This window comes from Xylaria bambusicola, assembly GCF_022495145.1.
Source record: "Xylaria bambusicola strain CBS 139988 unplaced genomic scaffold F5B22scaffold_48, whole genome shotgun sequence".
NCBI classification, from domain to species: Eukaryota; Fungi; Ascomycota; class Sordariomycetes; order Xylariales; family Xylariaceae; genus Xylaria; species Xylaria bambusicola.
The window spans coordinates 266,918-283,073 of NW_025953601.1; the positions used below are offsets into that span (position 1 = coordinate 266,918).

General features: G+C 48.9%; 3 protein-coding genes and 1 non-coding gene across 4 annotated transcripts; 1 reads left to right on the forward strand and 3 right to left on the reverse strand.

The window, feature by feature from the left end:
• Positions 1–2,651: 2,651 nt before the first annotated feature.
• On the reverse strand, positions 2,652–3,827 carry F5B22DRAFT_649997 (Got1/Sft2-like family-domain-containing protein; the record flags this gene model as incomplete). The annotated part of the gene is made up of 4 exons (XM_047979251.1): positions 2,652–2,804; positions 2,856–3,006; positions 3,301–3,421; positions 3,605–3,827. The coding sequence occupies 4 exons, from the start codon at positions 3,825–3,827 to the stop codon at positions 2,652–2,654; spliced, it is 648 nt and encodes a 215-aa protein (XP_047827472.1).
• Positions 3,828–10,242: 6,415 nt separating this feature from the next.
• Positions 10,243–11,811, forward strand: F5B22DRAFT_649998 (uncharacterized protein; the record flags this gene model as incomplete). The annotated part of the gene is made up of 1 exon (XM_047979252.1): positions 10,243–11,811. The coding sequence occupies one exon, from the start codon at positions 10,243–10,245 to the stop codon at positions 11,809–11,811; it is 1,569 nt and encodes a 522-aa protein (XP_047827473.1).
• Positions 11,812–13,383: 1,572 nt separating this feature from the next.
• Positions 13,384–13,490, reverse strand: F5B22DRAFT_t156. Its single transcript has one exon. It is a non-coding gene; the product is annotated as a tRNA-Arg (tRNA).
• A 69-nt stretch (positions 13,491–13,559) lies between these two features.
• On the reverse strand, positions 13,560–16,133 carry F5B22DRAFT_649999 (uncharacterized protein; the record flags this gene model as incomplete). The annotated part of the gene is made up of 8 exons (XM_047979253.1): positions 13,560–13,808; positions 13,870–13,995; positions 14,049–14,129; positions 14,195–14,372; positions 14,428–14,525; positions 14,744–15,165; positions 15,342–15,418; positions 15,487–16,133. The coding sequence occupies 8 exons, from the start codon at positions 16,131–16,133 to the stop codon at positions 13,560–13,562; spliced, it is 1,878 nt and encodes a 625-aa protein (XP_047827474.1).
• Positions 16,134–16,156: the final 23 nt, after the last annotated feature.

Sequence of the window (16,156 nt, forward strand, 5' to 3'; positions counted from 1 at the left end):
TCGGCACTTTGACAATATCAGTACTCCAGCTATGTAAAATATATTATTATCTCCCCCGATCAGCTATTTCTGTAGGTAGGTATTTGCTACTCTACCTCACATGTCTCGTTCGGTCTCGTCGCCCTGGTCCAGCCTTCAGTGATAGACTCTCTTGTCGATGGTGGTGACCCCGTCCAGTTTACTTCTGTGATGCTTTCTACCTAGTGCTTTAGTCATGTCAGCAGGCGCCTGCACTGGCCTTGAACTAAATTTGGTGCGGTATTACTTAGAGTCTGTTAGAGGTATTACTTCGAGTGGTAGTATGTAGGTACTTACTTACTTTACCTTCCTACCTGAGCATTGTAAAGAAAACGAGGTTTAGGTGGTAATGCAATCTGCGTGCTCCCATTGGAGGCTTTTGGTGCCGAAGGCCCAGGACCCTGACTGATGTTCGGTATGGCCCGCTCAAAGACCGGAGGACATACATGACAGGACAAGGCCGAGTCTCTTCACCTTTTTCTTTAATCGCAAAACTCGTTCAACACATACTAGGTCGACACACCTATTTCTGGTTGAACCATCTTGACTCACATGCCATTTTTCTGAATCTAGATTCCCAGGTACCAGCGGTTACCATGACCATGGCCCTCTGTCTGGGCCATAACATCTACCTACTATGTAAAGCTCAGGTTTCTTTGATGGGGCGGGGCGGGGCTCTGAATCGTGTTACAAGATTCCCGAGTCCTTCCGAATTCGCCAATCCATCCAGAGATACAGAGATAAGATATACAGCGCAATTTACCTACCTACCGTACCTTCATACCTTTTGGGGGGAGGGGGGTTTGGGTATTCCAATGTTTGCCAGTTGCTGCAAATCACCGACCACCCAAATATATGGCGTGGTTGGATGAGCTTGCGACCGTAACGTGGGCGAGCGAGCAACAGGCAGCGCTGATAAAATTAGCCGCGGCATCGCAGCTTCCTTGTGCTCCCTCATAAGCCAACCACCTACACTTGTACTATCGACTTCGGATACACGGACGGGTCACCGGGAATTACCTCGTAATGTGTATCCCCCAATGTGTACATAGTAATGTGGACGTATGTATACTGTAGGTGCAGGTATTCAGCGGTGTAACGCTAACCAATATACTTACATAGGTCGAGGGCCTGGTAGATGAAACCTAAACAATGTGTGCCGATACTCAAAGGTGCGCGCGTTCCGCATCATCACCGCAAATTGCGAATACCCGGTAGGATGAAGGCGAGTATTCCAGCCATGAATATTCCCAGCATCACCAACTCGGTTTGGTTTCGTATTGCATATTTACTGCACTGTATAAACTTACTTTGGGCAAGCGGCCGCTGTAGGTTTGTCCGTGGTGTAAGTACCCGTTAGAGGTTTCTGTGTCTTGTTCTATGTCTTGCCTCGGGACAGCTGTGTAGCGACCGCGTCAGTCCTGGTAACAGTGCCCAGGCGATTCCTAATTTAGTGCGTGCCCATGTAGACAGCCAAGCCATTCCTGTACTGTGTGTAACAACTTTTTTTTGTCTATTTATTTAGTATGTGAAAGAGCAAGGGAGACCTAAGTAAAGCGAGACGGTTATACATGTACCCGATGGACATTAACTGACATCTTCCAACAATACGACTGCACATCTATTTTCGGTCTTCCCAGGCTTATTTATGCCGCCGTTCCATCGATACTCGTACCTGCCGACGATCCCGACGAGAACAAAATCAATGCTTCCAAATTTAGAACATAGTATAAAAGAATGACACCTTATCATCACCTGGTAAAACCAAAATCTGTATTCTAGAAGGGGGCGGCGGATGAAAAGAAAAAAAGAAAAAAGAAAACGTAGCTCGTTCACCCAGCCAGGGATCAAGAGCTCAAGCTACTGTCTGGCTGCAAAGCACGCTTTTTCCCGGCTGGGCTGCAGAGTTCTGGGGGGTATCGATTACGACATCATATGAGACGGGTAATAGCAAAAGGCCGTCTAGACAACAACATCAGCCCTAGCACCTGGAGAATAAGCTACCATATGTAAGATCTACATATATGGGCACGTAGGTATAACGTGTAGAACACATATTCACGCCACTGTGGAAGCAAGGAATGAATAAATACAGGAACTTCAAAATAATTTCCAAAGTGAAGCTTATTCTTTCGGGATAGTATCATCGGATGTGGTTCTCCAGGGCCGCATATTCACTCGTGAATAGGTAGCTACCAGTTAGGCGGCTCCATTTGACGAGATATGCTCTAAGGGATTGGTACTCTCCCCAAATGGACAGTCGAAAGCTACGCTTTAAGTCGCATTTCCATGTAATATAATAGATGCGTATTTGAAACCTGGAACATGAAACCTCGACTGTTTCTACCGTAGCACTTGCCGATGCGGACATTCAAAAGCTATAGTTTTGTACACTATTAGAGCACTATAATACTTCGTAGTTGAGCACTTGTGACTTGATTTCGTCGAACGGGAAGTTATTAAGACAGCGACACAAAAGTTGTCGCATTATGCAATCGTACCTCTCCGTACATATGTAGACGCTTGCTTCTAAATGCAAAAAAAAACCCCAAAGCCTGGCGCGAAGAAAACATGCTTCAATGCTCTCCGAAGCCCATACTGCTACACATTTGTACTACAATCATATACAAGTTCTAACCAGTCATCCACGCTGCGGCTCTTCTAGCACCGAACGTGGTAGCCAGCCGAAGACCACTAGAGCCCATAGGGAAGTAACTGATAAGATACCATAAAAGGCATGCAATCTGTACGAGTGCGGATATTAGGGTTAAGATCGTGTTTTGAAGCTGGGATCGTTAGCGACCGTGACGCCCTAAGCATGATACACCGGTACTTACGCCAACCGAGAAATATATAGTAAGTGCAATAGATCCAAAGTAGGCAGCAGTAAAGGGAAGACGAGGGCCTGATGTTAGATGTTGTAGATATGGTCTAGGTCCCATTACAGCTCCGAATGAGGATATGAAAAGGAGCGAGCCGAAAGTCCAACTATAGAGGTGTACAGTCGTTAGCAAGCTGGCGTGACCAACATGATTGTATCAACGGAGAATTGGCAGGCACAAAAAAAATGATGTCATGAATGGTAGGTCGCGTCGGGTGAGGTCTCAAAGAGCTAAGTGAACTTAACTAAGGGCGCCAGTTCACATGACCTCTACAAAGATGGTAACCTGCACATGTGCACCATGTCTCGATGCTAGCTCGAAAGTTGATAGTTTGATAGTAGACGTGCGGGAAATCGAGCATGATAGTCGACGGAGGGAGATTGGAAAAACTAAGCCTTACAGGATTACGAATTTGCGCGGCTTGGCCATAAGGATGGGCCAAAGGGCGAAGCAGAGCACGAAGCAGGCGAGGGCGCCCAGATTACAAGCGCCGAAAATAAGTAGCCGGTCCCAACGACTCACTAGATAAGAATCGGAGATGTTTGGTCAGCTTGTTCGAAGCTCTGGTGGGTCTTGCGCCATGCGCATCAGTGAAACATGGCGCGCGGTATTTGCGCATGCACATCGACCAGGCACACCTCTTTACGCGACGCTTGGAGGGTATAGCAATGCTCGATGACGTAGACGACTCTAGAGTGACTCACGGACAAACCAGCCTTCTTCTTCTTCGCGACGGTTGCTTGCCGGCAGGGGCGCACCGGCACCCTCGGTCGTGGGTAATTGTACATAGCCGCGGTCTCCAAAGGGATTCAGCGATTTGATGGACGACAGCAGGCCGGTCTGGGAGGAGGTATTGACGGAGTAATCGGGCTCTCGGCGCGACCATCCCAGAGAGTTCATCGACTCCCGGAAAGAGGCAGAAGCCATTGTGGGCGGGGGAGGGGGCGGACGGATGGATGGTGTCGAGAAAGGTGCGTATTAATGAGTAGGTAGGTATCAAGGTGGTTGACAAGAGGGCAATGCGCGACGCGGAGCACAGCAGAGTGGGTTTCGGTGTGGTACGGCGGATTCGACGGGAGAAGCACTCTTGGGGCCAAGCTCTAGTATCTGACGGCGTTCGTTGGGTGGTGTAGTCATGTGTGCCGAATGACCTCGCTCTGGGTGTTGGACGCGGGAGATGGCAAAGAGCAGAGTTGTAGCGGTGATGGAGGACGTTGTCGTGAAGCCGCGTAGGGTGGCTCTGGGTGGTGTGGCCATGATGGGAAAAGTGGGTGCTCGCGATCGGCCATTGGCTGGCTGGGGGAGTCTTTGGCATTGCTCGATCTTGGCTGCCTGGCTATCTGTTATCATGTTATCATGCTATCGACAAGCCACGCCGATCCACGCCGGATGTGTGGTCAGTGCCCCCTTCCGTCTTGTTGATTGGCTCCGCGGCAAGGCATGTGGCTGCATTGTTTCGCTGGGACCTGCCAACCTACTGAAGAATACCTACCTACCTACTCAAACCCGTGTCCAGAATGTTCAGAACGGGTGTTGTGCTTATGAGGCTTTCATGTCTTTCGTATAGAGGCTATTCTTTCTTACTAAGCTGCCTACTGGAATCGTTGCTCAGCGGCGAACAGTCGACTGCATCCGCCTCTTGTTCCTCCACGCCCTCTGACGAGACCTGGTGAACACGCGGTCATATGCCATTATTCGAGTACGCTAGTTTCACCGCAATAGCATACCTACCTAACCTATACAGTAGGTACTTGCTATGTAGGTAGATACGCAGCCATCCACACAGTTATGAAACTCTGCATGGAAAATGCCTATGGCATTTGCAGGCCATGTCTTGTCTATCTGCCTGGAGACGGCAGTCCTGCTTCCTTGGTTGTAGCTGCAGTGTACGCAAGCATCTTTGGCACCCTTATCGACCCTGTTCCTTAATTTGAAGGAGAAGCAAGCCCACGCATCCGATGCCGGCTGTTCCTTGATTCGCGGAATTAGCGATCTGATCTTAAGGGCCAAGCGGCCGTCGACCCCAACTGCGATTAGTCCAAGGTGAAGAGGGTTGTGTCAACAGCTTCACCTACCTACTTTGGGTATTTGAGGCTAGTATAAGGATGCTCTGCAGATGTAATAGCAAGGTACGTGCATCATGCACGGCGGGGAGCGCGGTAGCACCACCACTTAGGACCCTCTGATTGCCGGCGTGTCTATCCAGATAGAGGACGAGAAGACAACACCCTCACATTTCCTGTTGGTGCATCTGAGGTAGGATAAAGAAAAATGGGTAGCTGCCAACCACATACTTACCTATCCCACAAGATTAGACATACCATGGCTTCATCTGAGTTCTTGATTGTCGTACACAGACAGACCTTGTTTCCCGCTTGATATCAACTGCACATACAGTATTCGCCACAGAATCTCAGATAACGGGTCGTGCCGCGAGGAACGGCCGTCGACGGAACGGATCAGCGATAGAAAATCTTGAATATCTACAGGTAGGACAGCCCTCCCTGCCACGGGATCGATCCGGCGATTGGCTAGCGGGACATGTGAGTTGGGGTTACAGGGGCGAGAGGGGTTCCACAAAGGCAAGCTTGAAAGCTCTCAACAGAGCTCTCAAGGAGACGATCGAGGGTTGGGCGATCACTGTCGGCAAGCGGCAAACACACAACCCCACGGTTTTGCAGCTGCACTTGTCCACCAAGACGAGCCCTGTCGTGTTACATCGAGCCATCACGGACGCAGCCGTTGTGACTGTGTCTTGCAGGCTGATCCGCGCGCCGTCTGCTAACCCGAGTAGTGCCCGAGCCACACTTCGCCTATCTGCCTGCCTACCTACCTACCTACAGTCGATACTATTTTACCCCTCTATTCCTCGAGACTAGGTATCAAGTGTAGATGCCTACCTACCCTCTCGACCTGACAGAAATGGTGGAGGGTAGATAATGCCTAGAAACCTACCTGTTTACCTACGTATCTTGGCACTTTTATTTAGTTCTCCAATATAGCCGCAGATAGGCTACTATAGGAGTGGTGTTGATTGCCTGGCGAGCTCGCCTGGCTGTACTGGATATAGGAGCAGGCTTGTATGTCGTCGATATCAACAAGATCTGTATCTACCCCTCCCCCAGATGGCGCCCCGCATAATAGTAGACCCATTCATGTACATTATGGTACATTAATTAGGTAGGTATGTCGTTGAACTTCCTAGTCTTCCTATCTAACCTAGCCCAGTTTAGCCTACGGTCGTCCTGTTCTTGTCAGGACTAGCCCATGCGACGTTTCACTTCAAAGCGGCCGCAAGTGATCGCGGGGCTAAATGCAAGTACAACGAGAAAGCAAACCGGTCGAGAGCTGTGCAATGTGTATCAAGCCTAAGCCGAGAGAGTAGGGCAAGGTGGATGGAGATCCAGATAGGCATGTAGCTAGGCAGAACGAGATACTGCCGAGTATACTATGTAAGAGCCCAGGCACTAGGGTTGCCGAGGGTGGAATGCCTACTGGTGCAGTAATACATACACATACAGTAGCGAGAGTAGGTAGGCTATTCATGGTAAATATCGTATATACTGTATGTCAGCATGAGGCCACTTACAGTAAGTACGGAACTGGCCTTGTCTCCATACCTTACGAATTCTCTCCTGGTTCCTGCTTCTCGAAGTGCCCATGTTGTTGTGGCGATATACAAAAGCTGATGCATGGTGCCAGGACCAGCAGCGGGTGCCTTGCACAAGCGATCGCTGCTGCTGTGTTTCTGCCGTTGGAAGCTAGCCAGTGCCAACAAGTGCAACTTATAACTTGCACAAGTTATAGGCAGCTCCTAACGCGCGCTGCTGTCGCCCCGTCGAGGGCTATGGCAGTGAGTCAGACGGAGGTTCATCCTGGTCGTTCTTCAACATCTACATCCTGAACGGGGTGAGCCGGGCATTTCGGGCAGTTTCTAAATACCATGCTCCATCTAGCATTCCCATGGTAGTTAGTTGCGCAGGCTAATCCACAGAGGGTGGCATCGTGGCTTACCCAATGAGGGTTGGCTGACTTGAATAGTGTCACGAGCCTTAAGCTTGCCCTCCCTCACAGCCCCTGGAACCCACCTCGGTGCGGGATATTGATGATAAGATAGAGCAGTCTGTTGTGGTTAACATCCAAATAAGGTATTAGAAAACCTGGTAGAAAGACGATCGTGTTTCTCTCCTCGCTGCCCCTCCCTACACACCATCAAGACGGTCTACACACCACACCACCTCCCATTCATGGGCTCTCTACCGTCAAGGTGTCAAGAGTCAGGAGACGCACACGCTCGCTCTGATTTACAAACAACTTGGAAGAGACACCTGAAGTGGGAACACAAGTGTTTATAGTGGGCCAGAGTGTAGGTGGTAATACCTGCGAGCGGGTGTGCTTGATGAAGAACATAGGTAGAAGGTAGGTAGACTAGGTAGAGAGTATAAAATCCACTGCGGCCCCTGGATAGTTCCGTCTAGTAAGAGATGAAAGACCTCTTTCGAAAGATACTCGCTCTCTCGGCGTTATCTCTGTTCCCTATACTTTTGGGTGGTCTGTGAGAGACTTGATCTACCCCGTTGAACTGAACATTCGATTCACTTATATAATACTTGTAAGCAACCACATACTACAGCTATCTGCTTAACGAAAGTAGAACCAACGTGTGAGTTGATGGATATCCACGAGCATAAACACATACATAACTATAGGCCTAGCACCATACTGACTCCTTTCGAGACCAGATCTAGCTACCGCAGCTCATCTAACAAGTTCCCTTTGCAGGCGAACCGAGCAAGCGACCAACAAGATAATCAGACCAGAGGCAGCGCTTAGGACAACATTCGCAACTCGAAACTCGCGACACGATTCAAGATTACTTTGGAACAATAAGGCCGCTCGTTTACCTGTGTCTGAGATTTGTTGACGAGCGAAGAAGCTCTTGGCGGTATCGCACATTGTCACCGAACTTGAAGTAACTGCTGGATAGCATCTGGGCCTAGAAGTAGTAGGTACTGCGTGTGGAGGTGGAGCACATCTTTCCAGCCAACGCCGATTACCCGATCGGATACTGGAGCGGAGTGAGGAGCTGGCCTCGTCGAAACTGGAACGAACTTACTCATTGACTGAAGAGGTGGAAACTCGACTTGCTCAGTCATCCACCTGGGCACTTAGTCAAGTAGATATCTAACGTGCCAGATATCTAATTAAAGAAGGGTACGTACTTACTCAGGTATACTTACTGTATGGGTACCTACCTACCTACCTACCACTCTTTCACCACTCTTCACCGCACAACACCGCTGTAACTTGCCACTAACCACTGGCCTTTAGCGCTACCTACCCTCGCTACTAAGGTACCTACAATACCTACAGTATCATCCTGCACACTACTGCAACCACTTCTTTCTGCTTCTCTACCGGACTTTCTTGCTCCCACATCCACCACACAAACTGCTTGATAGCGCATTTGCGTTTTGCGTTTTGCATCTACATCATCCACGGCGGGACCGTATAATATTGAGCTATCATCCATCAAAACTGCCTGTCTCCTTGGCTAGAAAAACACCCCAGGCACCGAAGCTTCGCAGCCGGTATTTACACGCCTGCCTATGAGTATATATCCATATCCCTACACCGTAACTTCAGGGACCTGTACAGCAACTCGCTGAGCTGCCTCGACTTCCGAGATCGCAGCTCGACATACACACCCTTGCTACTACTGTCTCTGCAAGGGATCTACCTGATCGTTCAGATCCTACCTAGGCTCCGGCCGAATTAGCTGACCAGCCCCGAGTCTTCCACAAACAACTACCTACACCAGGTTCCCTCGGACCGCCCTCTCCAGTATCCAGTAGTGCTTGCTTGTAGCACCGACTCAGGCTTCCTCTTCCTCTTCCTCGTACGGGATACTGTGCAGGGCTGTGCCGCCGCACATCAACGATTCACGCCTGTGTTTTATTCCATTTTGGGCAGAAGCTGGCCAGGGAGCCAAGGCATCGGGAAGACTAGCAGCTCCGGTAGCCTACTTCTTACTTAGTCCGGCCTACATATACTCAACATATACATACTGACGCCACTGTACCTATTGACTTAGTCGGATGTAGCTCAGGCTGCAAGCTGCTCTCGCTAAATCAGTTCAGCTTCGCCAAAGTTTCCTGCCAACGAGTAACTTGGCCTCCACCGAAAGCCACCAACCTGCCTATCGTCCTGGATTATTATTGCCTTGCCTGACAGCTGGACGCAACCCTCGACTACGTCTCTGCCTGTCCTAGCCTGTCCCTGTCTCCTACTTCTCCACTTCCACCTCCGCCTTTCCCTACTCCTCTGAAAGGCACGAGAGAGGCTTGGACAGCCGATAAAGCGCAACTTCGTATATTCGCTCGCCCAGGTACATCGCAACCGCTACATACCCCGAGGTTACCCTCTTTCCCTCTGCTCTTTCATCGCCCAATCTGTCCACCTTTGACTCGGCCCGTTGGTCAAGATCAATAAGATCATAATCGAGGTCTTCTGCTCGGGTACGACAAAGTAAGCCCGAACCCCATCACAGCCGGCCTTCCCAGCTTCTTTTTATTCCCACTGCCCTTGTCGCTTTTTCTCACCTAAGAAGCGCACCAACGGGACCAGTTGAATCCGGTCGCATTTCTTAGGCCACCGTCATCGCATCTCACCCCCCATCGTAGACCTGACTCCTACCGTCCCCTTTACCGTCTTGTTCTCCTTATGAAAACATAGCGGTCTCGTCGACTGAGACAACCTTGTTTCTTTCCGTACATCTGTCATACTTCAAAGTCAAACTCCCCTAAACCACCACACAACCCCACTGTCCGAGTCCTGTCCACAGCCGTCGCCAACCAAGCACTGGTTCTCCGGCTCGGCAACCTACGTCAATTGAGCAACGTGGGATAACAAAAGGGTGTTTCAATTTGCCCTCGGAGCCTTACTTTTTTTTGTAACGCTCCCCACCTAAGAGACCAATAAGTGACACCTTGACAACCCCTCCGCACTACCTACACTATCCACAAAATCACCCTGTCTTGTCTGCACTCTTTTCGCAACGATTTTTCCGGAGCTACATGGCATAGCAGCACCGTCAACTCCTATTCTCAAGCATCTCGGCATATAATAGCATTATTATCAGTAAGTACTCGACCGTCCCTTCATTTCACCACGTTCACAGCTGCAATCTACTGCTGCCTCTCCAAGACTTCGGGGGTGTGGGGCTGACTCGGTTGGATATCCATAGCATCGGCTCTTGGTGTGACCAGACACATAGTATTTTCTGCGTCGTCATTGCGGTATGACATATCTTGCAACCAACTTCGGTCACACACACGATACGATGGCTCAGCACGCCTTTAGCCACTTCGGTGGTGGCCAGAACAATGGAGGGAGTGTTGACCCAAATGACTTGTCCTCCGGGGCTTACGGCGCTTCATATTCGAATAATTTCAATGGCAACAACAGCACTTCCGGTGGGTTCTTCAACGACGACGAGCTCCTAGATACCCTCGCCAGCCCAGTCGATCGCATGCCCAACCAGTCAAATATACATAACCAAAGCCCAGATTTCGGAGGTGGGAATGACATGAGCATGGGCTTCATGTATACACCGCAACCTAATAACCAGGGTTTGCAAATGGATCAATCGCATATCAACGGATACTCCCATACTCCAGACGGTGACCCTATACAAAGCCCATTTGTGCACAGCTTTGGGCAACAATTCCGGCAAATTCAACATCCTCAGTCTTTTGGAAACTCTCTCCAGTCCCCAGTTTCATATTCTGGCTCGCCCTTGGCGAATGGCGACATGAACCATGATGGTGGCGACCCTAACTACCTAAACACCAAAGCTCATGCTCACATGGCCCAGGGCATGCAGCGCAAGGCTTCAAACACTAGGAGTCCACTGACTAACAAGACTGCTGCTGCTATGTCGGCTCTGACAATGAATGGCCGCGAGTCGGGTAGCTTTGGCGCCCAACCCATCCGGACACCAGGAGGTCACCATGAGAAGTCTCCATCAGCACAATGGATTCATACTCCAAATAGCTTGTCATCTTTTGGCGGTTCTGGATTCCCCTCTCCGTTGCAACACGGGATGCAAAACACTCAAATTTCTGACGTCTTGCTAAAAGGGGGCACATCCATGCCTGCTAAACTGAATAATCCTAGTGCTGTCTCGTCGCAAGAAATGAAGAGAAAGAGGCGCCGCGAATCTCACAATCTTGTTGAGCGTAGACGCCGAGACAATATCAACGAAAGGATACAAGACCTTAGCAAGTTAGTCCCCACTCACAGACTTGACGACGAAAAGGTCCGTAAGATGATCCAAAGTGGGACACCAATATCACCAAACCTGGCGGGAATCAGTAACCCAGGACAGGCGACGTCGGGATTAGCAGGCCCTGGTGCTAAGCGAGCCACGGGCGCTGGCAATATCACAACGGGTCTGCCACTTGAGGATAAAGACAAAGGTCCCAACAAGGGAGACATACTCAACGGCTCCGTAAGTTGGACAAGAGACCTGATGTGGATGCTACACCTCAAGCTTCAACAGCAAGAGGAACTTATCAACACCATCGTGGAATTAGGTGGTAGAGTCCCATTCTCAATTTCAGACGATGAGAAGCGGATGCAAACTGAACTGAATGAGGCGTGGGACAAGAACGAGCCTCACACCTTTTCCTACAGTCGGTATGCAGGCTCTGGTCTCCGGGTACCTAACCACACTGACTACAAGGGAGATGCTCTCGATGGGACTGAACCCACAGGGGTTTCAGTGAGCCCTGAGGACTTGGCACATGATATGGACGATAACGTCTTTTGGGAACAAGATGAGGATGGTAGTGGTCCAGTCACATCAAATTTCAAGGAAGAAGATGAGTACATGGACTTCGACACATGAGCGACTTCTCTATTATTCTTGTCACGGACTGTCGCTTCCGACACCCCGTTTCCTGTTTAGCTTCCCTTCGGTGTTGCTGTCTTAACATAGCGGTTCATGCATATACGTTGAGACATTCCGAGCATTTTCATAGGGTCGAGGCATCTCATTCATTTTGCATTCACAAGGTCGTTCTGGCGTCTATTTGGGTCGCCCTACCAGAATGTTCACTCTCCCTTTTTCGGGAGATCTCATATCCTGTTTCATTTCCAGATACGACCCTTGAATAGGGCGTAAGGGGCATTTCTCTTAGCTCTTGCTTATTTTTGGTTTTCCTCTCATATTATCACCCTTTAGCATTTCTCTGTGTTCTGGAAGAACCTGGTTTGTTTTTACTATGATACCTGGAGAACCATGGAGTTTCAGGTCACATATCTAGGAGGCACACGGGCGTTTCGATACTTCCCTCTTCCATTTGTTCATACAATCAGTCTACTACCTGTCTTTGTATCGGCTGTTTTTATCCTACTATTGCTCATTTGCTTTTTTTCCCGCAAAGCCAGATGCACAGATTTCCATCTTCATGGGAGCCCATGTAGCGTGCCATACTTGAAGCATAGTATAGTTTGGCCATATTTAATACTCATGTACTAGTCCCTTTGAAAGGGACAGGCTCCCTAGAATAGTTTATATACAAATTTCAAACAAACTGAGAACCAAGCTGTATTTGGGTACCTATTGAGCAATTGTACGTATACATGTCTTAGTGTATCTAAAATCCAGGTAAGCCAGGATCGAGCTGATGTGACACTCGAACATATGTCCCTTTGATTCAGTGTAGCTAGCTATCTTCTAGACGAAAGAAATAGGCAGATGAATATATGAATGAAAGAATAGAATGACATGGAGACGAAGTGACTACCTACCCAGTGTGTAGAATTTTCTTCTTCTTTTCTTCTCGATCATCAAGTAATTAAGTATGTCAATAAGTAAAATGAAAGGAAAGGCATTGCGCGTTTGAGACTAATAGTTACAACCAACGAGCAATATATAGTGTGTTTGGTATTGTAAGATGCGCGGGCGTACCAATGTGATTAATACATCCTACATTTTCGCTCATTTATGCTATTAGATGATAGATAAAGTGTAGGTGTACATATATACATGTATGGAGGGATGTCAATTAAATTAATTAATCGACGAGTCATCTAGATATCTAGCGAACCAAGTGAATCTAGGATGAGGTATCTAGCTCTCTTATATCTTACCTATCTATCTAAAGTCTCCGTCTTTCTTTCATCGTATTTTCGTAAAACGCTGAAGGAGCCCATAGCATAGTATGAATATTGGTTTAAATATATAAATAATATTACATTAAACTCCGGAAAAGACTTCTCTTAGTTTTTATCTATCCACTCTGCTCCGCTGCGCTATTTTATTAAATACATTACATTAACCTATAATCTCAATAGGCACAATATTCCAATCCACGGATAGTAAAAATAAACACCTCTCTTATTAGACAATGCTTGAAGATTTCTTGGACAAGATACAATCTAGGAGATCTCTACTAAAAAAAATCAAGCAAAAGATTGACCTCGCTGGGGGTCGAACCCAGAATCTCCTGATTGCGCGCGTGTGAACTTGTTTGTGTCAAGTTCTGATCGTAGTCAGACGCCTTGCCATTGGGCCACGAAGCCAGATGAGTTGAGCTTGTTGTGGTTAGCCGAGTTCTATTGGCCCATATGCAAGCTGCGCCAGCTAGCTATCTAGTCTCCCCGCTGCGAACGCGATGATCCAATGAACAGATCCACTGTCTCAACATAAAGTTCATCGAGGCTCGTGGTGGCCTGGACATGAGGATTCTGCTCGAGTGCATCAGACCATTGTCGCCAGCGCGTGCCGGGTAGAGGATCCTGCCAGTTCCGGAACTCGCGGAGTATACGCGACATTCGGATGACGAAAGGCGCGAGATGGATGTCGACAAGACATAAGTCACCGCCCAGAAAGTAAGGACCCTAGATACGACAAATGTCAGAATGAAGTCAAGACTGGCCTGTATGGAATGCGTGTTCCTACCTGTTCATCGGCAGCTTGAACCAATGCCAGTATATCGCCCTGGAGCTTATCGATATACTCAGTCTGCCTTTGCATGTCCGACGTCTTCACCAAGGCGAAGAATGCTGGGACTATCTTTGTATTGACCTACATGCAATTAGTAACTTGAAGGGAACCAAGCAAGGGCAGAGGAGTCGTACATGGTCAATCCATAATCTACAGTTTGCTTTGAGTCTAGGGTTTGTAGGCATTAAAGGAACCCCTCGGTCGTAGTCTTCGAGCTATATAGTTTTGAAGTTAGCCATGATGGACAAAATACCCGACACGCCAAAATCACCGCACTCACGTATTCTAATATAATTGCACTCTCTCCACTAGCCCAGTCGCCCTGGCGAATAGCCGGGACTAACCCCCTAGGATTCGCCTCGAGCAAATGAGTTGGGCGCTGGAAGGGATCTGTCTCGCAGTACTGATATGGTAGGTTCTTCGCTTCAAGAGCAATCCATACCCGTTGAGAGAAGGGGCTATCGACGCGGCTAGATTAGCAGATATTCACACTACGGCAAGGAGCGAGCGTACCAAAAACTTGCTGCGTAGAGTTTTAGCAGCGACTCTTTCGAGTGTTTCCTGGCTGTTACGAGAGCATTTCCAGATGGCCGCTTCTGCAGTATCGTCTTCTATCTTTGTGATTAGTTGCTTTGCCCTCAATATTGACTCTTTATTTTGATTGCTGGGCTCGTGATAGAAGTAACCAGACGACTGTGTAAGGAATTTTCGGACAGTCTGGTCCTAATTGACCTTCCATATTTAGGCGTGGTTCAAGGGAAAACATATTGCAGCCCCTCTACCTCTGACATAGAGACTCAGTGTGTGAAAGCACGCAATTGAAACTCACCTGTCCTTTCCTGGCTTCTTTCTCCTGCGCAGCGAGGAATCTCTGCACAGTAGACTTCTTGATCTCGTCGCTTTTCTGCAGCGTATGTTTATGGGGGCCCGGAACACCATCCCCTTTACCATTACCTCCATTCCCGTTCACCCTCTGGATGGTCCAGTACTTGTTGGTGGTGATCTGACTGCTGATACGTCGCACCACACCATCTGGGAATTGGTGCAGTGATTGAAAGCTGTTAGTGGAAGGGATATTAATGTTACCATCCACCGAGAATGTTGCATCAGGAAAATGTTCGGTAATCTTGATTTTAACATCACACAGATCACGTTCCCGCGCAGACCGTTTTCGCTTCTTCTTAGCAGGATCATCCGACTTAGGAGTACCAGGCGGCCGTCCTTTCATCCGACAGTCCCAGTAGTGTGAAACTGTGTTTGGAAATCAGTGATTTGTCTACTAGACAAGTGAAATAAAGTGAGAGAATGGTGATATAAGCTCTCTATATGGATCTTGCACCTTCAAAACACCTTGAATCTCAACATCAATTGAATTGAAGGAGGGTAAAAAGACGAAAGGCGGTAGCTAATGGCGAAAGAGGACTCACCGAAATTTTTGCGCTTGTATTTCTGAGTTGACCGATGTGAGTAGACATTATCAATATGGGGGAAATAGGTCTCAAATCTGAGGGTATGTCAGCTTTTACATCCTTCAATGCTTATGAATAAGTTCAGGACTTGGATAGAGCGCACTCGTCATTTGTCAAAGTAATCATGTCATCAACATGGAACAGCTTATCACGCCAAGTCTCCAAGTTGGGCGGATCGATCACTATTCTGTTCACTAATTGGCCGTGTGGTCGCTCGGCCGGCGGCTCGGGAATGGTGACGACCGATGGCGGTCTAGGCCGAGGGCCGAATACAGCCTCCCTTGAACTGATCTGGGGTATAGTACTAGGCTGGGGTGTGGGGATGCTAGGAGTTGTGAGACCGAACTGGGGCTGACTCGACGGTCCGGAGTGGGGAGGTAGAGAGCTTGGTGACGTATGGTGCGGACGAGGAGGCTGCGACTGGGGGTTGGACGAGCGTCGATGGATGCGGGCCGACGGCGGCGGCGGTGGCGGGTGATCACGGTCGAAGCCATCGTGTGAAGAATGATGGGCGCGGCCGAAGTCGGGATGAGCACCAGGCGTGGTGGAGAGAAGGTTTGGACGTGGATGAAGCTGGTAGGCGTGGTCTTGAGTATCCACAGCAGTCAGATCGAGATTCGGATGTGACGAGAGAGTTGTGATACGGAAAGCATGGGTTGGCGGCGGTTGGCTCGTCTGGTGATGGACATCGCGGGAAAGCCGACGGTGGCTACCTTCCGGGGATGAGTACTTGATCGAGGCCGGGTCCATGGCGGTGCGATATGTTAGACCAG